The sequence below is a fragment of the Thunnus albacares genome, chromosome 23 (assembly GCF_914725855.1).
Source record: "Thunnus albacares chromosome 23, fThuAlb1.1, whole genome shotgun sequence".
Taxonomy (NCBI): Eukaryota; Metazoa; Chordata; class Actinopteri; order Scombriformes; family Scombridae; genus Thunnus; species Thunnus albacares.
Window position 1 is genome coordinate 6,523,333 of NC_058128.1, and position 16,656 is coordinate 6,539,988.

Here is a 16,656-nt window from a genome sequence, read left to right on the forward strand (position 1 = left end):
ATAGTATTGACGCGGGGAAAAAGCTTTCTTAAAGTACTGTATCGATATTAAGCAATTATATTAAAAATGTTTAAGTGTTTTGAAGCATTTCTGCTGAACTATTGGTATCACATTTGTTTGGATTAAATCTGTGACCGTTAGTCACAATATAAGTGATTATACGGCTTTCCTTATCGTTACTTTGTTCAATAAAGTCTACACTATTAAAACTGATCACTTTTAAACAGTCTACAGCTCTTTTTTAGATATTGAGGCAGATAGAGAAGAAGCTGCGGTATCCAAAAACATCGTAACACCTCTGTGATACGAGTGTGACGTAAGAAGGCCGCGTGTAGGGTGGTGACGTCAAATTGAAACGTTTTGCTGCCATATTTTAGCGCTTCCAGCGTAACATCACTAACTGCTAGTTTTAGCAATTATACATTAATTTTATTTGATTTAAAAACACTACAGCTCCTCAAAATACTGACATATAAACCCCGACTGGCTGTGAAAAGTGACTTATAAATAAGAAAAAACAAGACACCAGCATCTTTTGTAGAAAAATGAAAAAATATTCTCATTTATTGAGGTAATTTTCTCTAGAAAAAAAAAATTGAGGTAACAATTTGCATAGTATAACTTCCATAAATTTACACACACCAAAAAGTAGTAGTCAAAGTAATAGTAAACAGAGTTACTACTACTTTACTAGTACTACTACTAACAAAGTAGTAACCAAATGCCAACAAACAATGTGTCACAATGTCTGACAATGAAGTAAAAAGAAGATGAAGTGTGCTTTGAATTCCTCTCGGATAAATCAGAGGAAACATAGTTGAGGCGGAGAGGGTCTTTTTTCTTTTTTTGTGCAATTTTCTCCAGTATGGAGATAAATATCACAATCTGTATACACTCCAGAAATCCTGTTTAATCTGGCTTTTTTTTTTTTTACTGACAGATGGTAAATAAAATACCAGTATATGTACACATACAGTACACACACACACACACATACACACACACACACACACACACACACACACACCTACTTAATGGTGAATGACAGATCTGTCGTAAACTGCTGGTGGAGTTGAACAATCAGCAAGAAAAGTAAAATCAGCGGTTGTATAAAAACTTTTTTTCCAAAAAAAAAAAAAAAAAAAAAAAAACAGCCAATGGCCTTTTTTTTTTTTCTTCTAAAAACCTCTGAGAAGAATTGTATAAAAATACATTCATTATCTAAATGCTGGTCTGTGTGTGTAGGACAGATTCCCACGTCGCTGAATGTGATATGAACTATAAAAATATATCTGCTTTTCTCAATAGAAGGGCACTTTTTTTTTTTTCTAGTTATCTGTCGGGGTTCAGATTTTACATTCTGGTGCAGAGAGGTGGCAGCATTTCGCTGTAAGAAAAAAACCTCCCGGTAGAAGCTTTTTTTTCCCCTCCTCTTCTCAATCCATCATTGAAAAAGAAGAAGAAAAAAAATAAAAAAACCAACCCAGCAAATGTTAAACCGTTTTTGGAAATGCTGAAACATTTCCCTCCAGGCTTTGGCTTGAGGTCTGCCAATTATTCCTGACAGACCCAGGAGTACTCCAGAGTGAAAAATACACTTCCTGCCCTGCTTTTTGTGCACAGATTTGGATGTTTTAAACCAACACTGAGAGTCTGAGTAAAAAAAAACAACAACAACAAACAAAAAAAAAACACAATGCTGACAAACCTACTCTGTAAAAATTAGTGCATTCTTGGCTGTGAAACCTTCCCAGTTGAGGCCATTTCTAGTGATAGTGAATGATTTTTTTTTTTTTTTTTAATATAACAACCCTACATCCAGTTTTGTGTCGACTATCTAAAGTGACTGAGAAACATTTCAGTTGATTTAAAAAAAACAAAAAACAAAACAACAAACAAACAGCATTAATAATCATCAAGCCACCAAACGCAGGCAGGCAGACACCTGTACGACTTGTAGAGGACACTTTGTTATGTAATGTAGTCATGCCTCGGCCAAAAGTCTGTTGGCTGCTACTGAGACGCATCTTGGCTGATACTCTCTCTCTCTTTATAAAATACGACTGTACACAAAAAATCACAAACATCACCATCTTTTTTTCTTTTAAAAAAAAAAATACCTACATATAAACACCATATACAAGAAGTTCACAAAGCAGAACTGTTTTAAAAAGGAGTTCTTCCTCTCTTTTTTTTTGTTTTCCTTATTTAGAAAAATAGACTAAAAAGACCCATCCTCCCAGGATATAAAATGCCCAAAGAAAGAGAGAGGGAAGAGAGAGGGAAGAGAGAGAGAGAGAGAGAGAGAGAGAGATAGGTGGGGCTGTGCTGATATCTTCTCGCTGAGTGGTCAGGCTGCAGCAGAAGAGGAGGAGGAGAAGGAGGATGAGGAGGAGGATGAGGAGGTTCAGGGGAGGGATTGTGGTCCTATAGCGGCCGGTCCTTGTCCTGAGTTACACGCTGTGTGTAGAAGAGGATGTAGGCCTGGGCACGGCACACCTCCTCCACAGAACACACATTCATCTTAGAGTCATTACAGTGAACCCAGAAGCCTGCAGGAGAAAAAACATGGGAGAAAAAAACGGTTTAATAAAAAAAGGGAGGAAGCTGAGGGGCTTTCAAGTTTCATCAGGAGTCATTAATAACAAAATCAAGCACATCAAGTTTAATTAGGAAAGTAGTTTTAAAAAAAACACGCACACACAAAGGGGGAACATTTACTGCCGTTAGAAACCGAGTCCAATTAGTTGATGATTAACCTAATCAGCCACCGTCAGTAATCAGTACAAACACACGTTATTAGACTGTAAACCATTAATCAAACCAGTAACTAACAACAGTCAGACAAACTTATCATACTGAAGCATTTATTAACCTGATGTTTCTGTAGTGATGACAAAAATATACACATTAGCTGTTTGAATTAAACTGAAGGAGTTGTTTGTGCAGATTACGCTTCACTAAATGCGTCACTTGTGTGCGTCTTGGAGTCTGTTTGGATTGATAGATTTAATAAAATTGAAGTATTTCTGTTCTGTGAGTCAATAAGTAATCATGTTAAATAATCATGATCTTAATATCAACTAATATAATCGTGACTCTGCAGCCCTACTCTACAAACACAAGGCAAAAGGCGTCGTATGTCGACAGTCTTCTTGTCATTTGGCATCAATATAATCCATAAAAATAAACTGTATTTCTGTACAAACTTTACATTTTGGGTTTTGTCGCCTCAACTCGCTACCAGTTTGTTAGCTGCACTATTTCAGCAGGAGAAGACGGTGAGAATGAGAGTCAAACTGTTTCCAAAATTAAGATTTCTCATCAATATATGCGCTGGTTGGTGCATCAGATAAACATTAAACACTGACTCATAACACAGTTTCTTCACCGTCTTATTTTATGTGTGAGAGGGCATTTTGGCCGTTACCTCAGTAACTACATGGTTTGTTGCTTCCTGTTTGGTGCTAGAGAGATATACACGCACAGACGGTAAGAAAAGGGGTTTTTTGACAGTGAGGTTTCAGTTGTTTATTTCTATGATTTCATTATGGATTTGTTGTTCACAACGTAGCGTCATCGAGGATGCATGACACCTACCTATCAGCATCATTGCATATCATTAACAATAACCCAAATTTTAGTGTTTTATTGTGCTAAGTCAGATTTTTGCCATAAAAATGGTAAAGTTTTCACTTTAAGGGTTACTTTAACAATTACGTGTTGTACTTTAAGTAGTAATACAAGTTAAATGGTAGTAAACAAACTTCTAATTAACAGATTCTATCTAAAAACAAATGAACTGCAGATCTAAAAACAAAACTACTTGTTTTAAAACATGTATTTCAGTTATTGCAGTGCTCTCTCCTCACCTCCTCCTGTGTTGTAGCAGTAGGCAGTGTAGTGGCCAGAGCCGAAGCCCTTCCCATGATGCATCACCACAGCAGAGAGTTCGTAGAGGAAGTGCTTGGGGCGCGGCGAGCCTGCAGAGCCGGGGCTGCTGGGACTGGAGCACGGCGAAGCTTTCACGGGTGAAGGCTCTCTGCAGCAGTAGGGCTCCATGTTGAGAAGCTGGTCGAAGCTGACGTGAACTCCGATCTTCTCCCGGTGGTTCCGCCCAGACCACCTGAGGACCAGTCGCAAGTCAGAGAGACAAGTCAGCCACCAATCACAGCACTCCTCAACAGGATTCATTATAGCCAAGCGAGTCAGACTGACTGACTCTGGTCATCATACCTGAAGCGTTTGAGGTGAAGCCGCAGCACCTGAGGCAGTTTGTGGACCATCAGCTGTTTTTGTGCTTCGGTCAGGATGACGGGTTTGGAGGAGGTCCGCCGTCGAGCAGCTGCAGACAAGAGGAGTGAGTTTTGATACAAGATAAACATCTGTGTTGCCAAGGAAGATTTTAAGAGGAAGATACTTTTAAGGAAGATACTTCTTTTGCACAACGCCCAAGAGGAGAGCAGCGTCTGAGACGGAGCTACAACAGATCTGACTATCGGTACTAACAGAGCAAAGAGAAATACAGCGTTTATGTTACATACAAATGCTTGGGGGGCTGGATAGTTGAGCCCAGATGTTCTTTTTTCCTGCAGTCCTCTGCTTTAGCACCCTAGTTGTGCTGACAGACTGGCTTCAAATGAAAGAGGGGGCTGCTTTTATTCACACAGGGCTGAAGTCACTCTTAACGGAGCCTCAAGGGCATCCTGGTAGTCCAGTGTTTAGACCCCTGTGCCCTGTACCATGTAATCACAACCCCTGTGCAATTCCACCCAGTTTGTCTCATGTCATCCCTCTTTCCCTCTAATAATCTTTCAACGAGTTCACTTGTAGCTTGATGATCTTTTCTATCTCACACAGATATTTTACACATTCTCTTTCAAAAAGGGGAAGATTTCTATTTCTACTTTTTCTCCCTGACATGTTTTACAGACATCTCAGATTTGGGATAAACTGCATGCTCTGGTGTTTCACGTAGACTTAGATGAGGAGATAAATATTTGTTTAATCTCCATCACTATCAAAAATATTTCCAGGACATGTTTATCCAAGATCTAGCCATATTTATACAGGGTGTAAATGGGTTAATATTAACTAAATCCTTTGTCTATGCAGTTAATGTAGCTGAAAAGTGTGCGTGTGTTTGTTCATGTGTGCATTACTGGACTCACAGTTACACTGGTCACAGGCATAGATGTTTCCCTCCAGTGCTTCGGTCTCTGTGAACTTGGCCAGCATTTCAGTCAAATGGCACGAAGCCTGTGCAGCCGACTCCCTGCTATTACTGTGATACCGCTCAGGGAACTCCAGGGAAAGATCCCAGAAAGGCTCCACAGTGTTGGAGCGATGATCGCAGGCCAGACACGTCACCTGCATATGTGAGTGAGGGGGGGAAAAGATGAGCGGGTCACAGAGGATAATATGGTGATACATTAAAACTTTAATCTTTATCTAACCCTACTTGTAACTGCGTCTTGAAAGGATATGCAAGTTTCATGTCCCCCCCCCCCCCGTTACGGCTTCCTACTGTCTCAAAAAGCATAAAAAATAAAACACAAAGCGGTGAAACTCCGAGATACTCAAGAAACCCCAAAAAAAACCCTCGCAGACACAGCCCTCTATTCAGCAGGAGCAGGTGTCACAGTGTGTGCTCTGCCTCTACAAGTAGACACTCATCTCCTGTCCTCGAGCTAACTCTCCGACGCTCGCGCGCTCCCTTCGTCCTCTTCTGTTGATTACACGAAGCGATGCTGAACTTTGCTAGAACCCAAACTGTACATCCTCACGCCCATAAATCTGAATAATGTTCAAACTAAATGTATGTGCAAGCAGTAAACCAGGTGTCACAATAACATTTTTAGGACATAAACTAGAGGAAAGTAGATTATTTTTCGTTCATAAATAAGTCCTGTAACTTATTCTTGAGAAACTGAAATGGAATTATTCATGTGATATTATCCAGGTAGTAAATATAGGTATGTTTACATCTTTAAAAGGTGTTTTTGTTAGTTTTAGTAGTTAGTTTTTTTTAAATATAAAATGGGAAATTCTGTTCTATTCCTTTTTGTTTATGTGCTCTATGATTTTGAGGACTCTTTTGTCAAGCAGTTACAGTGAATAGATGACACAATTACCAAAAACATGAATTCAGTTCAAGTTAACCTTAAAAAATAGACTCACAATGTAAAATTCATGACAGTGTTGGAAGCTTAACCTCTACCTTTAAGTGACATATGAACACATAAAAGTCAATTCAATCTGAGTTATGATACAGTTCAGTCGGAGCTGATGATGTTTGTCCGAGTATCAACGCAACTGGAGTGTGTGGGCAGATTTGAGTGGGTGCGTGTGTGCATGCATGAGTGAGTGAGTGAGTCAGCGGAAGCCCAGTTAGTTAATGGTTGGAGAGTAAAGGTGACTGCAGGTGTGTGTGTGGTACCTGGCTGAGGAGCTGGCCGTGAAAGATGGTGTTGACCACACTGAGCACCTGTTTGATGAGTCGTTTCTGTGTCTGCGGGACTCCTGCGGTGGTCGTGTACTGGCCGGTGCTCTCCAGCTCGTGCTGCACCTTGTCCAGCAGCTCACACAGGAACTCCTGAGCGTCCTGCTGAGCGTAGCCCCGGAAAGCCGGGATCAGCTGCCACACCGAGTGGAGCATAGCAAAAGGCGATACCAGCGCCCACTTGCCAGACCACATGACCTGGAACAAGGTGTGCAGCTCGTGGCAGAGAGAGATGTGCTTCGAGCTGGGCTCTTTGGGTTGTATCAGCTCCATGCTGCGGCCCCGTGAGGCCCCGCCGCTCAGCCCGGCCCCAGAGCCCGAGCTGGCTTGGAATCCCTTCCTTTGGGCTAGGGGGAACTGGGACGAGGTCTTGCCTGTCAGTTGGCCGTGGACGGCAGATGCCAGTAGCTCCAAAGCCTGGGTCAGATCCAGGCGCAGGAAGCACTCCCTGAAGACGAGCAGGTGGCTCAACACCTGCAGGATGGAGTTCATATAACAGGTGTTGCCCAAATTCCTCAAGCCCGTCACTCCAGGAGTGACTGTGGGACGCCGTTTGAAGGGTGAACCACCTTGTTTGGTACTCTGCTTGTGGCGGACAGGAGTTTGGGCATGGCGGGGGGTCGCTGATGAAGTTTTGGGTTTAGATTTGGTGGTAGAAGAACGGCTTCGGGTCTTAGGCGTTGGTTGGGTCTTTTTCGTGCGTCCAGTTTTCTTGGGGGTGGGAGTGGCGGGGCTTTGAGTCCTCGGCCTGCGGGTGAGGGACGAGGGCACGGGGCTTTTTGTCTTGTTACGTGGCCTGCGAGATGTTGGTGTTATGACTGCCGCGTCCGCAACTCTCTGGCTCTTCCGACGTAAGCGCCGACTCTTCCTGAGAGGCGCGTTCTCCAGCTCCTCCTGCAGCTGCCTTTTGAGAGCTCGCCTCCTCTCCCTCGCTTCCCTTTTCTGCTCCTCCTCCTCCTCCCTCTTTCTCTCCTCCTCTTCCCTCTTCTTTCCGCATTCAGTCAGTCCAAACCACAAGCGGAAAACACGTCCCATAAGCGCCCTGCGGCGGTGCCAGAGGGCGGTAAACATCCTGTCCTCGTCTCTTAGCTGCAGCTCGCGGGCGCCGGATGGCATGAGGGCATCAGGCGCAGCGCTTGCGGAGCGGAGGGTGCGCCCGCTGCGGGTGGTGACCTCATAGCGTTGGCTCTGGATGGCGCTGAGCGTACTACGAAGCAGCTTGAGGTCTCCGGTGGCATTGTCATTCAGGACATAGTCGTCACATAAGTAGCAAAAAACATAAAGTTCATTAACCTCCATAGCCAACGGGTGGTGTTGCTGCTGGAAGTGTTGCAGAGCGTGTTCCTCGATATAGCGTCCGCACGCCACATGAGCGCAGCCCAGACAGGCCCATATAGACTCTGAGGTGTTGCAGTCCACGCAGTGCCACTTCTGGGGGTTGAGGATGGAGTGGTCTGGGGCCAGGCGCAGCCGCCCCACATGCTTACACCTGTCCATTACACAAGCCTGCCCGCCGAGCTGGCTGGCTGGCTGTGTCAGTCAATAACTGACCGTCTGTATGTGAGTCTGTGTGTGTGTGTCTGCGTTTCACACTGGCTTCATATCACCATGGTGACCATGGTGAGCTGAGAACAGGGCATGGTGTTGTCTACGGGGGGACAGAAAGAACACATTTGGTTAGTCAAGATGAATAAATTGAATAAAAAGCAGGTGATGGGAGCTGACTGTTTAAAAGAACATAGACATAGAGAGAGAGTGCAATTAAGTCCCGTCTACTCTGTAGGGGAAAACAGTTCATCGCTTGACTTTGTATTGCGTGAAGTTGCCTCCTTGTTACTTCTGTCTGCTATCAAACAACAGAAAAATGCTTAAAAGTTGCTGTATGGTAGGATGCACTACCAACAGGGTGAAGAACCTACAACTAAGTTTTTATAAGCTGCCGAACCAAAAAACTGAGCCTTTAAGAAGACAAAAGTGGATACAGGGTTGTGTGCCGTGTGGTGGGAGAGACAGACCCGACCTGAGCTGCAGCCTGCAGCTCAAAAACCTGCGTAAAAATGACACATATACCTGGACACGCTGCAGAGAACATGCAGGTTGAAAGTTAAAACAGAACAGCTGTTTAACTGAAAGGCATGCATTGTTTGTAATAGACGTTTAGATCACAGAATAGCTAACCTGCATACAGCTGAAACTGTAAAAAAAAAGAGCCTGAATGGGAAATGACTGCATGTCTGTGTGTGTAATTTCCCGCCTTTATTAACAAATTGTATTGGTCATATCTGTTGTGAGCAGCCCTTGCAAGTCATCAAAGCATATACAATGTAACAGGTTTCAGGATATGCTATAAACTAGCTTTTCCTCTCTAGTAGACACAGGGTGCTAAAATAATCCTTTGACATGTTAGCTAGCTACAGGCGTTCTGTTAGCGTTTCAGCCCTTGGTTGCTTTTATGGCGCCGAGTGTTTTCTCCTCTGGTGGTTTTCAGACTATGACGCGTTGCGCTCTCTCTCTCTGTGGAAAGAAGTGTGTTAAGACATAAACGCTCTAATACATTTTTAAGTTGATTTTTCTTGTGGTCCTGTTGTTTCCACATTTACCATTTAAAGTCCGACATAAAGAGCATTTGGTGCATTTTCATATCCTAATAACATCCTGTTCTTTATTATGTAAACATATTAATCTGAATAAGAACATTAAGACCCTCCAATCTACACATCTGATTTTTATGAGGCATAGCTACACACAGTAAGCGATGGCAAACTGCCAGGTAGCGAGCAGGCGTTAACATTTCCCAACAGCGACGTGGGCCAACAGTAAAACACCGCGTTGATAAACATGACTGTACTGAGTGTTGCCAGGCACATCAATTCAAAAACAGAAACGGCTAACAGAGACTGTTAGACCTGGATGTGAAAACACCAACAAGAGAAGTCTTGGAGCTTTTCCAAAGATAGTAACAACGAAATAAAAACTCAGCGGGCGCAGGGTGATTTCACAGGGATATGAACATATTTTACTATATAAAGACTGTGATGGACAGCTTAAACGGCACAGAAGCTCCAGAGCCTCTTCGTGAAATCCCGGTCTTTATTCTTAAGCTTCTGGAGAGTCGTTCAAGAATATTTATTGAATTATGGATTTTAATTTAATTAAAATACCGAGGAAACGACAACAATCGGTCTCCACTCAACCTCTTCCTGCTTTTTATTCACATCCCTGGGGTTGGTGTACCTCAGCTGAGAAAGTGGGGATCCTTGAGTGGGCTGAGCCCCATTAAACCCCCCTCCACCCCTCTACCCCCCCACTGAGGTCAAAGAAGAAAGATTATCCAACAAAAGGGGGACTGAGCTTGCAGAGTGGTGCACCCTTTGTCTGGGTACAGGACTACCTCTGCTGGGGAAATGAAAGAGAAGAAACTAACGGAAGAAATCTAACTGCTAGGAAATGGCTTAGATAACAGAGGGGGAAAGTGATGGATGGAATGCGATAAAGGGAGGATGGGTGGTCTGCTGTGAGGAAAAACCTCTTTCAGAGTTCATACGGACACCTGACTGCTGTTTTAAGACACACTTGGAAAAACTGTGAACTCATCCTTTAAGTTTCTTAACTTCAAGAAACATCCAGTTTTCTTCCTGCTCCGCTCGCTGTCTCTTCATTTCATAAACCACTTTTTTTAAAAAAAAAAAAAAAAGCAAAACAAGTGTGACTCAAAAGCGTACGGGTCAACGTAGGCGTTTGTTTACCGCTTATATCGCGCGAGTGGGCGTTGTTTGTTCGATAAGTGCTCATCAGAGTGTGTTTCCATGAATATGTGCAGCCGCTGAGATATATAAATAAATAAATAATCACTGCTGCAAAGGGTCCAAGACAGTCCCCACAGGAACAGATATACAAGCCAAAGTTAAAATAACTAAATGATAGAGCGTTAAATGCTTCGAGCTGAATCTTCAGGTGGCATCGTGATGATAATAATAACGATAATAAAGTTTATTTATTTGTTTTAAATGAAAAAGCAAGAAAACACATGCAGACACATTTTTCTAAATTGAGGGAATTAAGTTAAAATACATTTTCAGAAGCAAGAAACAAATTTTAAATAAAGCCTTTTGAAAGACACGTGTTCTTTCAGAAGCGATTTAAAAGAAGACGCTGATTTTGCAAGTCTGACTTCATTGTTCTGAAGTTGAAGTGCCCTCTAACAGCAGAAAGCTCTGTCCTCTTCAATCTTACATCTGGATGTGGGAACCGCCAACTAGTTCCTGTCTGTGCAGGCTGATAAGGAGCAAGTCATTCAGAAATATAGCCTGGAGCCAAGCCATGAAGCGCTTTAAGAGTCAAAAGTAGAATCTTAAAAAAATCGATTCTGTAATAAACTGGTAACCACTATAGAGTCTCTTCTCTGCTGCGTTCTGCACAAACTGGAGTCTATGAACTGTTTTCTGATTTATGACAGTTAGGAGAGCAGTACTGTTATCTACATGTGAGGAAATTAAAACATGTTTGATAGATTATGTGTCTCTGAAGCTCAGATATGAACAGATTTTAACAATACTCATAAGATGATAAAAGCAAGATCGGACAATCTTACTAACATGAATTTCAAAATTGAGATTAGATCAAATAAGACAAGAATTTGTGCTGCTGGAAAAGACACCAAGTGAAAATTTTTAAATGTACATGCAGATGATAAGGATCTCAGTTTTATCTGGATTTATCTGGAGAAAGTTAACAGATATCTGGTTTTTAATGTCATGATGAGAAGCAGCAGCACTTCTGTTTAAGTCTCAATTCAAAAATCCACTCAAAAAATGTGTTTTTATTCTTGCTCATGCGATCGGATGTTTGAGCTTCACCGTGCAGAATGATGTATGTGCAGAGTTTGACACTAGAAGGCTGTTTTCACATTTATCTGCTGAAAGTGGAAAGTTTATCTTGTGCTCACTGAAAATCCAATTTTAAGGAGCGAGCCTAGAAGCATGATTTGAGACATCGCAACTAGTTTGGTCCAATATTTAATTTACACAAGTGTGATGTGGAAACTTGAAGCCTGCAGTGCACAAACACTGAGGATGGACTTTAAGAGACACCTTGAGTCCAGCAGTTCAACTTTAGAAATGAAATGTATTTGCATATTTATAGATTCTGGAAATTTTATATGAGGGAGAAGGAGAAAATGTAATTTTAAAGAATTTAACAAGACAATTTAAAGATCCCCTCCAGACATGTGCTAAGACATGTCGAAATACTCTGCTTGGAACTATAACGTGTGTCTGTCATGAAGAGAAGGTATAATTATGATCTTAAAATCTTTAAAATTACATCTACTCCTTCTCCCTCATTAAAAAAATTCCTGAATCTATAAATATGCAAATATATTTCATTTAAAAAGTTGAATTGCTGGACACAAGATGTCTCCTACTTCACTGTAAAGTCTGTTCTCAGCGTATGTGCGCTTGAGGCTTCACGTTTCCACACCACACTTGTGTAAGTTGAAGATTGCACCAGAAATGGCGCCGTGAACTGTTTGTGATGTCACAAATCATGCTCTTTAAGGAGGTACACCTCTTAAAGAGAAACTTTCCTCTTTCAGGGAGATGAAAGTGAAAAACAGCCTCCTGGTGTCAAACTCTGCACATACATCATTCTGCACAGTGAAGCTCAAAGACTGAACTGTAAGAACAAGAAGGAAAAACACATTTTTTTGAGTGACATTCAGAGTGTTTTACATATATACTTAAAGCATGTCTGCAGGGGGATCTTAAAGTCAAGGAGTAACTTCAATGAACACATCACAACCTCCCTCACCCAGAGAGCACTGTAATGATTATCTAACTTACACCTTGGAGCGATCACCACTCTGACCTTTAGATATAAAGCGATTGAGCCGATATGTTAAAAGGGAGTGGCGTCAAATATGACAAACAAGTGTTCAGACTCTCTTGGGGGAGCTGTTTCAAGAGTTTATAATGCCTCTGAAGTTTTATCAGCAAGTTAGCGCGCCTTGCCTGGTTTGTCCTTGTGGCTGCGTGGTCTTAAAAGTGGCTGAACACTGCACATTATTGCGTTAACTCGAATTAAATAAACCACTACAAAAGCAGCACCAACTAGTTCACACTTTCAACAATCTGCAAGGCATAACAGCAAACCGAGACACATGATAAACTCAGTGGAAACAGCAGAACTTATAAAGGTTAGCGTGTAATTGATACAAAAATACTAAAATCATGCACAAAGAGAGGCTAAACTGATTAGAAAAGCGCACACAATACGTGTCTAAAATACAAGCAGCACATAGACATACACGACTAAGCGCCGTTAATGCTGGCGCCACCGTTTTTAATGTATTTATTAAAGAGATTAGTGAAGCCTTTAGCCGCTAACGTTAGCCTAGCTTAGCTTCAGGCTAACCGCGATAATCCCCAACAAGTTAGCCGGAGGTCAGCTCCCGGCGCCCGGGTTAGGCTTCGCAACCGACCCGCTGAGTGTGTTTTCAACCGGAACACGTTCACCTCCGGGCACACCGTTACACCTGTAATGTGAAAAGACTTCCATGTGAAATAGGTAAAACAGCCTACCGAGCCTCTCCTTCACGGCAGCAGCTCCTCTGTTTCTTAAATGATCGCCATCTTGTCAGTCCCTGTCGCGTGGTGCTGGCTCGAGCGCGTCCTCGACATGTGACGTCATTGTTGTTGTTGTTGTTGTTGATTTGGAGGATGGTGATGTTCACTTCACATATGAAGTTTAACTATTTCTACCTATTGAAAGTAGTAGCCAGTGGTGGAAAGTACGTTCACTCAAGTACAATTTTGAGGTACTTGTACTTTACTTGAGTATTTCCATGTGATGCCACTCCACTACATTTCAGAAGGAAATATTGTTCTTTCTACTCCACTACATTTATTTGACAGCTTTAGTTGCTTTCCAGATGAAGATTTGACACAATGGATAATATAACAAACTTTTAAAATACAACACATTGTTAAAGATGAACCCCTAGGTTGGGAACCACTGGACTTAACTAGGTAACTGTATATAAAGTAGTGTAAACTATCTCCACCTCCAGCAGCTAAAACAGTAACATGCTGCTCTAACACTGATGCTTCACTATTAATAATCTAATGATGTCATACATAATAATATATCAGTCAGAGGGACCAAACCACTACTTTTACTGCAATACTTTAACTACATCAAGCTCATAATACTTATGTTCTTTTACTTAAGTAGGATTTTCATGCAGGACTTTTACTTGTAATGGAGTATTTTTACATTGCTGTATTGGTACTTTTACTCAAGTAAAGGCTCTAAATACTTCTTCCACCACTGTAAAAAAACTTAACTGTAAATACTGTATGACCCAGTTACACTAGTAACAAGGATCTGAGTACTTCTTCCACCACTGGCAGTCGTGTTTGCTTTTAGTATTAAAGTCAGTTGTTGCTTTGTGCTACTACATGTAGCCTAGTACTCCCAGTTGTGTTTTACTGTGAGTTAGTTTCAGTTAACAATGTCAGTGTCACCTTTTTATGGAAACAGCCAACGGAGGAACAAATAAAATCACTGCTTTGCACTGATAGTGAAATAGAAGTAGTTTAATTTTATACCACTAGATGGAAGTGTCTCACCATTTACATTCACAGTCTCAATGACTTTGTCACCATGGTTTTTATCCACAAACTTGTACACAAAAATGCAGATTTAAAAAAAGTAAGAAGCCTCCTCACATGATGCAAGGTGGAAAGTAAGACCTACCGTAAGTGCATACAAGTACACTTTTGAGGTATTTGTACTTAATCTGAGCATTTAATACTACTTTATACCTCTGCTTCACTATATTCTACTTTATTATTGTAGTTTTTTCTCCACTACATTTATTTGTTACTTTGCAGATCTATATTTTACATGCAAAACAGATGATCAGTTTATTAAAATATGACGTCATTTTATGGATTAAACTATCCAACAGTATATAAAGTAGTTCAAATAAAAAATATCTTTACACATTGATTAAGAATATGATATATATAACACTGACAGGCACCATGCTGCTGCATAATGACTACTTTTACATGTAATATTTTGACTATACTATTTTTAACATATTGAATGCAGGACTTTTGCTTTATATGGAGTATTTTTTACTTGGAACAGCTACTTTTACTGTATCTAAATGCTTCTTCCACCACTTAAGCCACACTTATGGTGAAAAAACAACTTTCACCTATCTTATGCCTATCTTTTGTATGTAATGTGATCATGTAAATCTGCTAGTTTTGTCTCAAAGCCCTTTGTCTATCATTTTCAAGGATCACAAATGTGTGTGTATTACCTGTTGCCCTATGTCCCTGAAGTTGTACTTTTAGGGTAGTAGGTATTTTAAAGTCTTGTGTGCTGGTGTGGGATGCAGGTGTAGCGCTTCATGCTGGTTAATGGGGGCTGGTGGCACTCAGTATGTACAGTAGATCCTATCAGTGTTTTTCATAAAACAACACTTTACTGTCTGCTGTGCAGACTTAAGTCTCAACTGCAACCCTGCCAACCATAACAGCACAAACTATGATCATTATATGCTGTAACGTACATGAATATTGTGTCGCTATTAGGGCAAAAGATTAAGAGAGAGAGAAAAGTTTAAAATGAAGTTTATAGAGTGTCCCTGTATGAATATTACAGTCATTTCTCATTTGGTAAACATCTCTATGAAGAGATGAAGGGAGTAGTAGATTTTCCTTGAGGAAATTCTGCCTGAAGGCGCACTATTAATCTCAACACACGCACCTCGACTGCATATAAAGAATCCCTCTCATGTACTGATTAGTGGGCAACTGATCCACACAAGCCTTCTTAAACCCCCATTGAGCAGCAAGAGAGTGGTAATAGTTGTGTGTTTTAATGCAAGTGTGTGTGTGTGTGTGTGTGTAACGTGTGGTGTGTTATTGGCAAGGAGAAAGACGACAGTTTGTGTGAGAGAGATTAAGGGGCGTTTGTGAGTGACTTAGAGAAAGAGGTATGTGTTGATGTGCCATGCGATGCCTGTGAATGGACTCTAATGTTTTTCTCCCTCTATGTCCCCGGGCCTTTACTGCCGTCATGTCCACACATGCTACCACTCCCTCCCTCCCTCCCTGTCCTCTTTTCATCTGTACCCTCTCCCTCTCATAAACACACACACACACACTTTTGTGTTACTGTACCCAGTGGTGGAAAGTAACTAAGTAAATTTACTCAACCACTGTTCTTAAGTGCAGTTTTGAGGTACTTGTACTTTACTTGAGTATTTCCATGTGATGCTACTTTATACTTCCACTTCACTACATTTCAGAGGGAAATATTGTACTTTCTACTCCACTACATTTATTTGACAGCTTTAGTTACTTTTCAGATGAAGATTTGACACAATGGATAATGTAACAAGCTTTTAAAACACAACACATTGTTAAAGATGAAACCAGTGGTTTCCAACCTTTTTGGCTTTTGACGTCTTATAAAAAGCAGTGTGTAGTCAGGGTCACATTTCACATGTCTATGAGTTGTTAACAGCTCCACCAAATAGTGATTTTTCCCTCTAAACTCCTCACATGGTTTCATTTCAGCAATATTTCACCAAAAATCAAAGATTAGAGAAAAAGTCCAAAAGCTGAAAACAGATTTGTGTATCAGAACTTTGTTTTTTCTTCTTTCCTCTCCCATTAATCATCTCACGACCACTCAGATTTATCTAATGACCCTTTGGAGGGGCCCAACCCCTAGGTTGGGAACCACTGGACTAAACTAGCTACTGTATATAAAATAGTTGAAACTAGCTCCACCTCCAGCAGCTACAACAGTAACATGCTGCTCTAACACTGATGGTTCAGTATTAATAATCTAATGATGTCATACATAATAATATATCAGTCAGAGGGACCAAACCACTACTTTTACTGCAATACTTTAACTACATCAAGTTCATAATACTTATGTACTTTTACTTCAGTAGGATTTTTCATGCAGGACTTTTACTTGTAATGGAGTATTTTTACATTGCTGTTTTGGTACTTTTACTTAAGTAAAGGATCTGAGTATTTCTATATTGAACTTCTAACTTTAAAGCTGCATTAGTCACATTTTTTATTTCAAGATTGAATCAAATGACTAAATCTAACGTAACC

General features: G+C 41.0%; 1 protein-coding gene across 1 annotated transcript; it reads right to left on the reverse strand.

Moving 5' to 3' along the window:
• Nucleotides 1–1,770: 1,770 nt before the first annotated feature.
• On the reverse strand, nt 1,771–13,179 carry usp44 (ubiquitin specific peptidase 44). Its single transcript, XM_044343279.1, has 6 exons — nt 13,081–13,179; nt 6,440–8,150; nt 5,172–5,370; nt 4,237–4,345; nt 3,873–4,126; nt 1,771–2,552 (listed from the first exon to the last, which is right to left on the reverse strand). Exons 2-6 carry the CDS (start codon nt 7,997–7,999, stop codon nt 2,428–2,430), a joined length of 2,247 nt encoding a protein of 748 aa, XP_044199214.1. The 5' UTR covers nt 8,000–8,150; nt 13,081–13,179; the 3' UTR covers nt 1,771–2,427.
• Between the last annotated feature and the right edge of the window lie 3,477 nt (nt 13,180–16,656).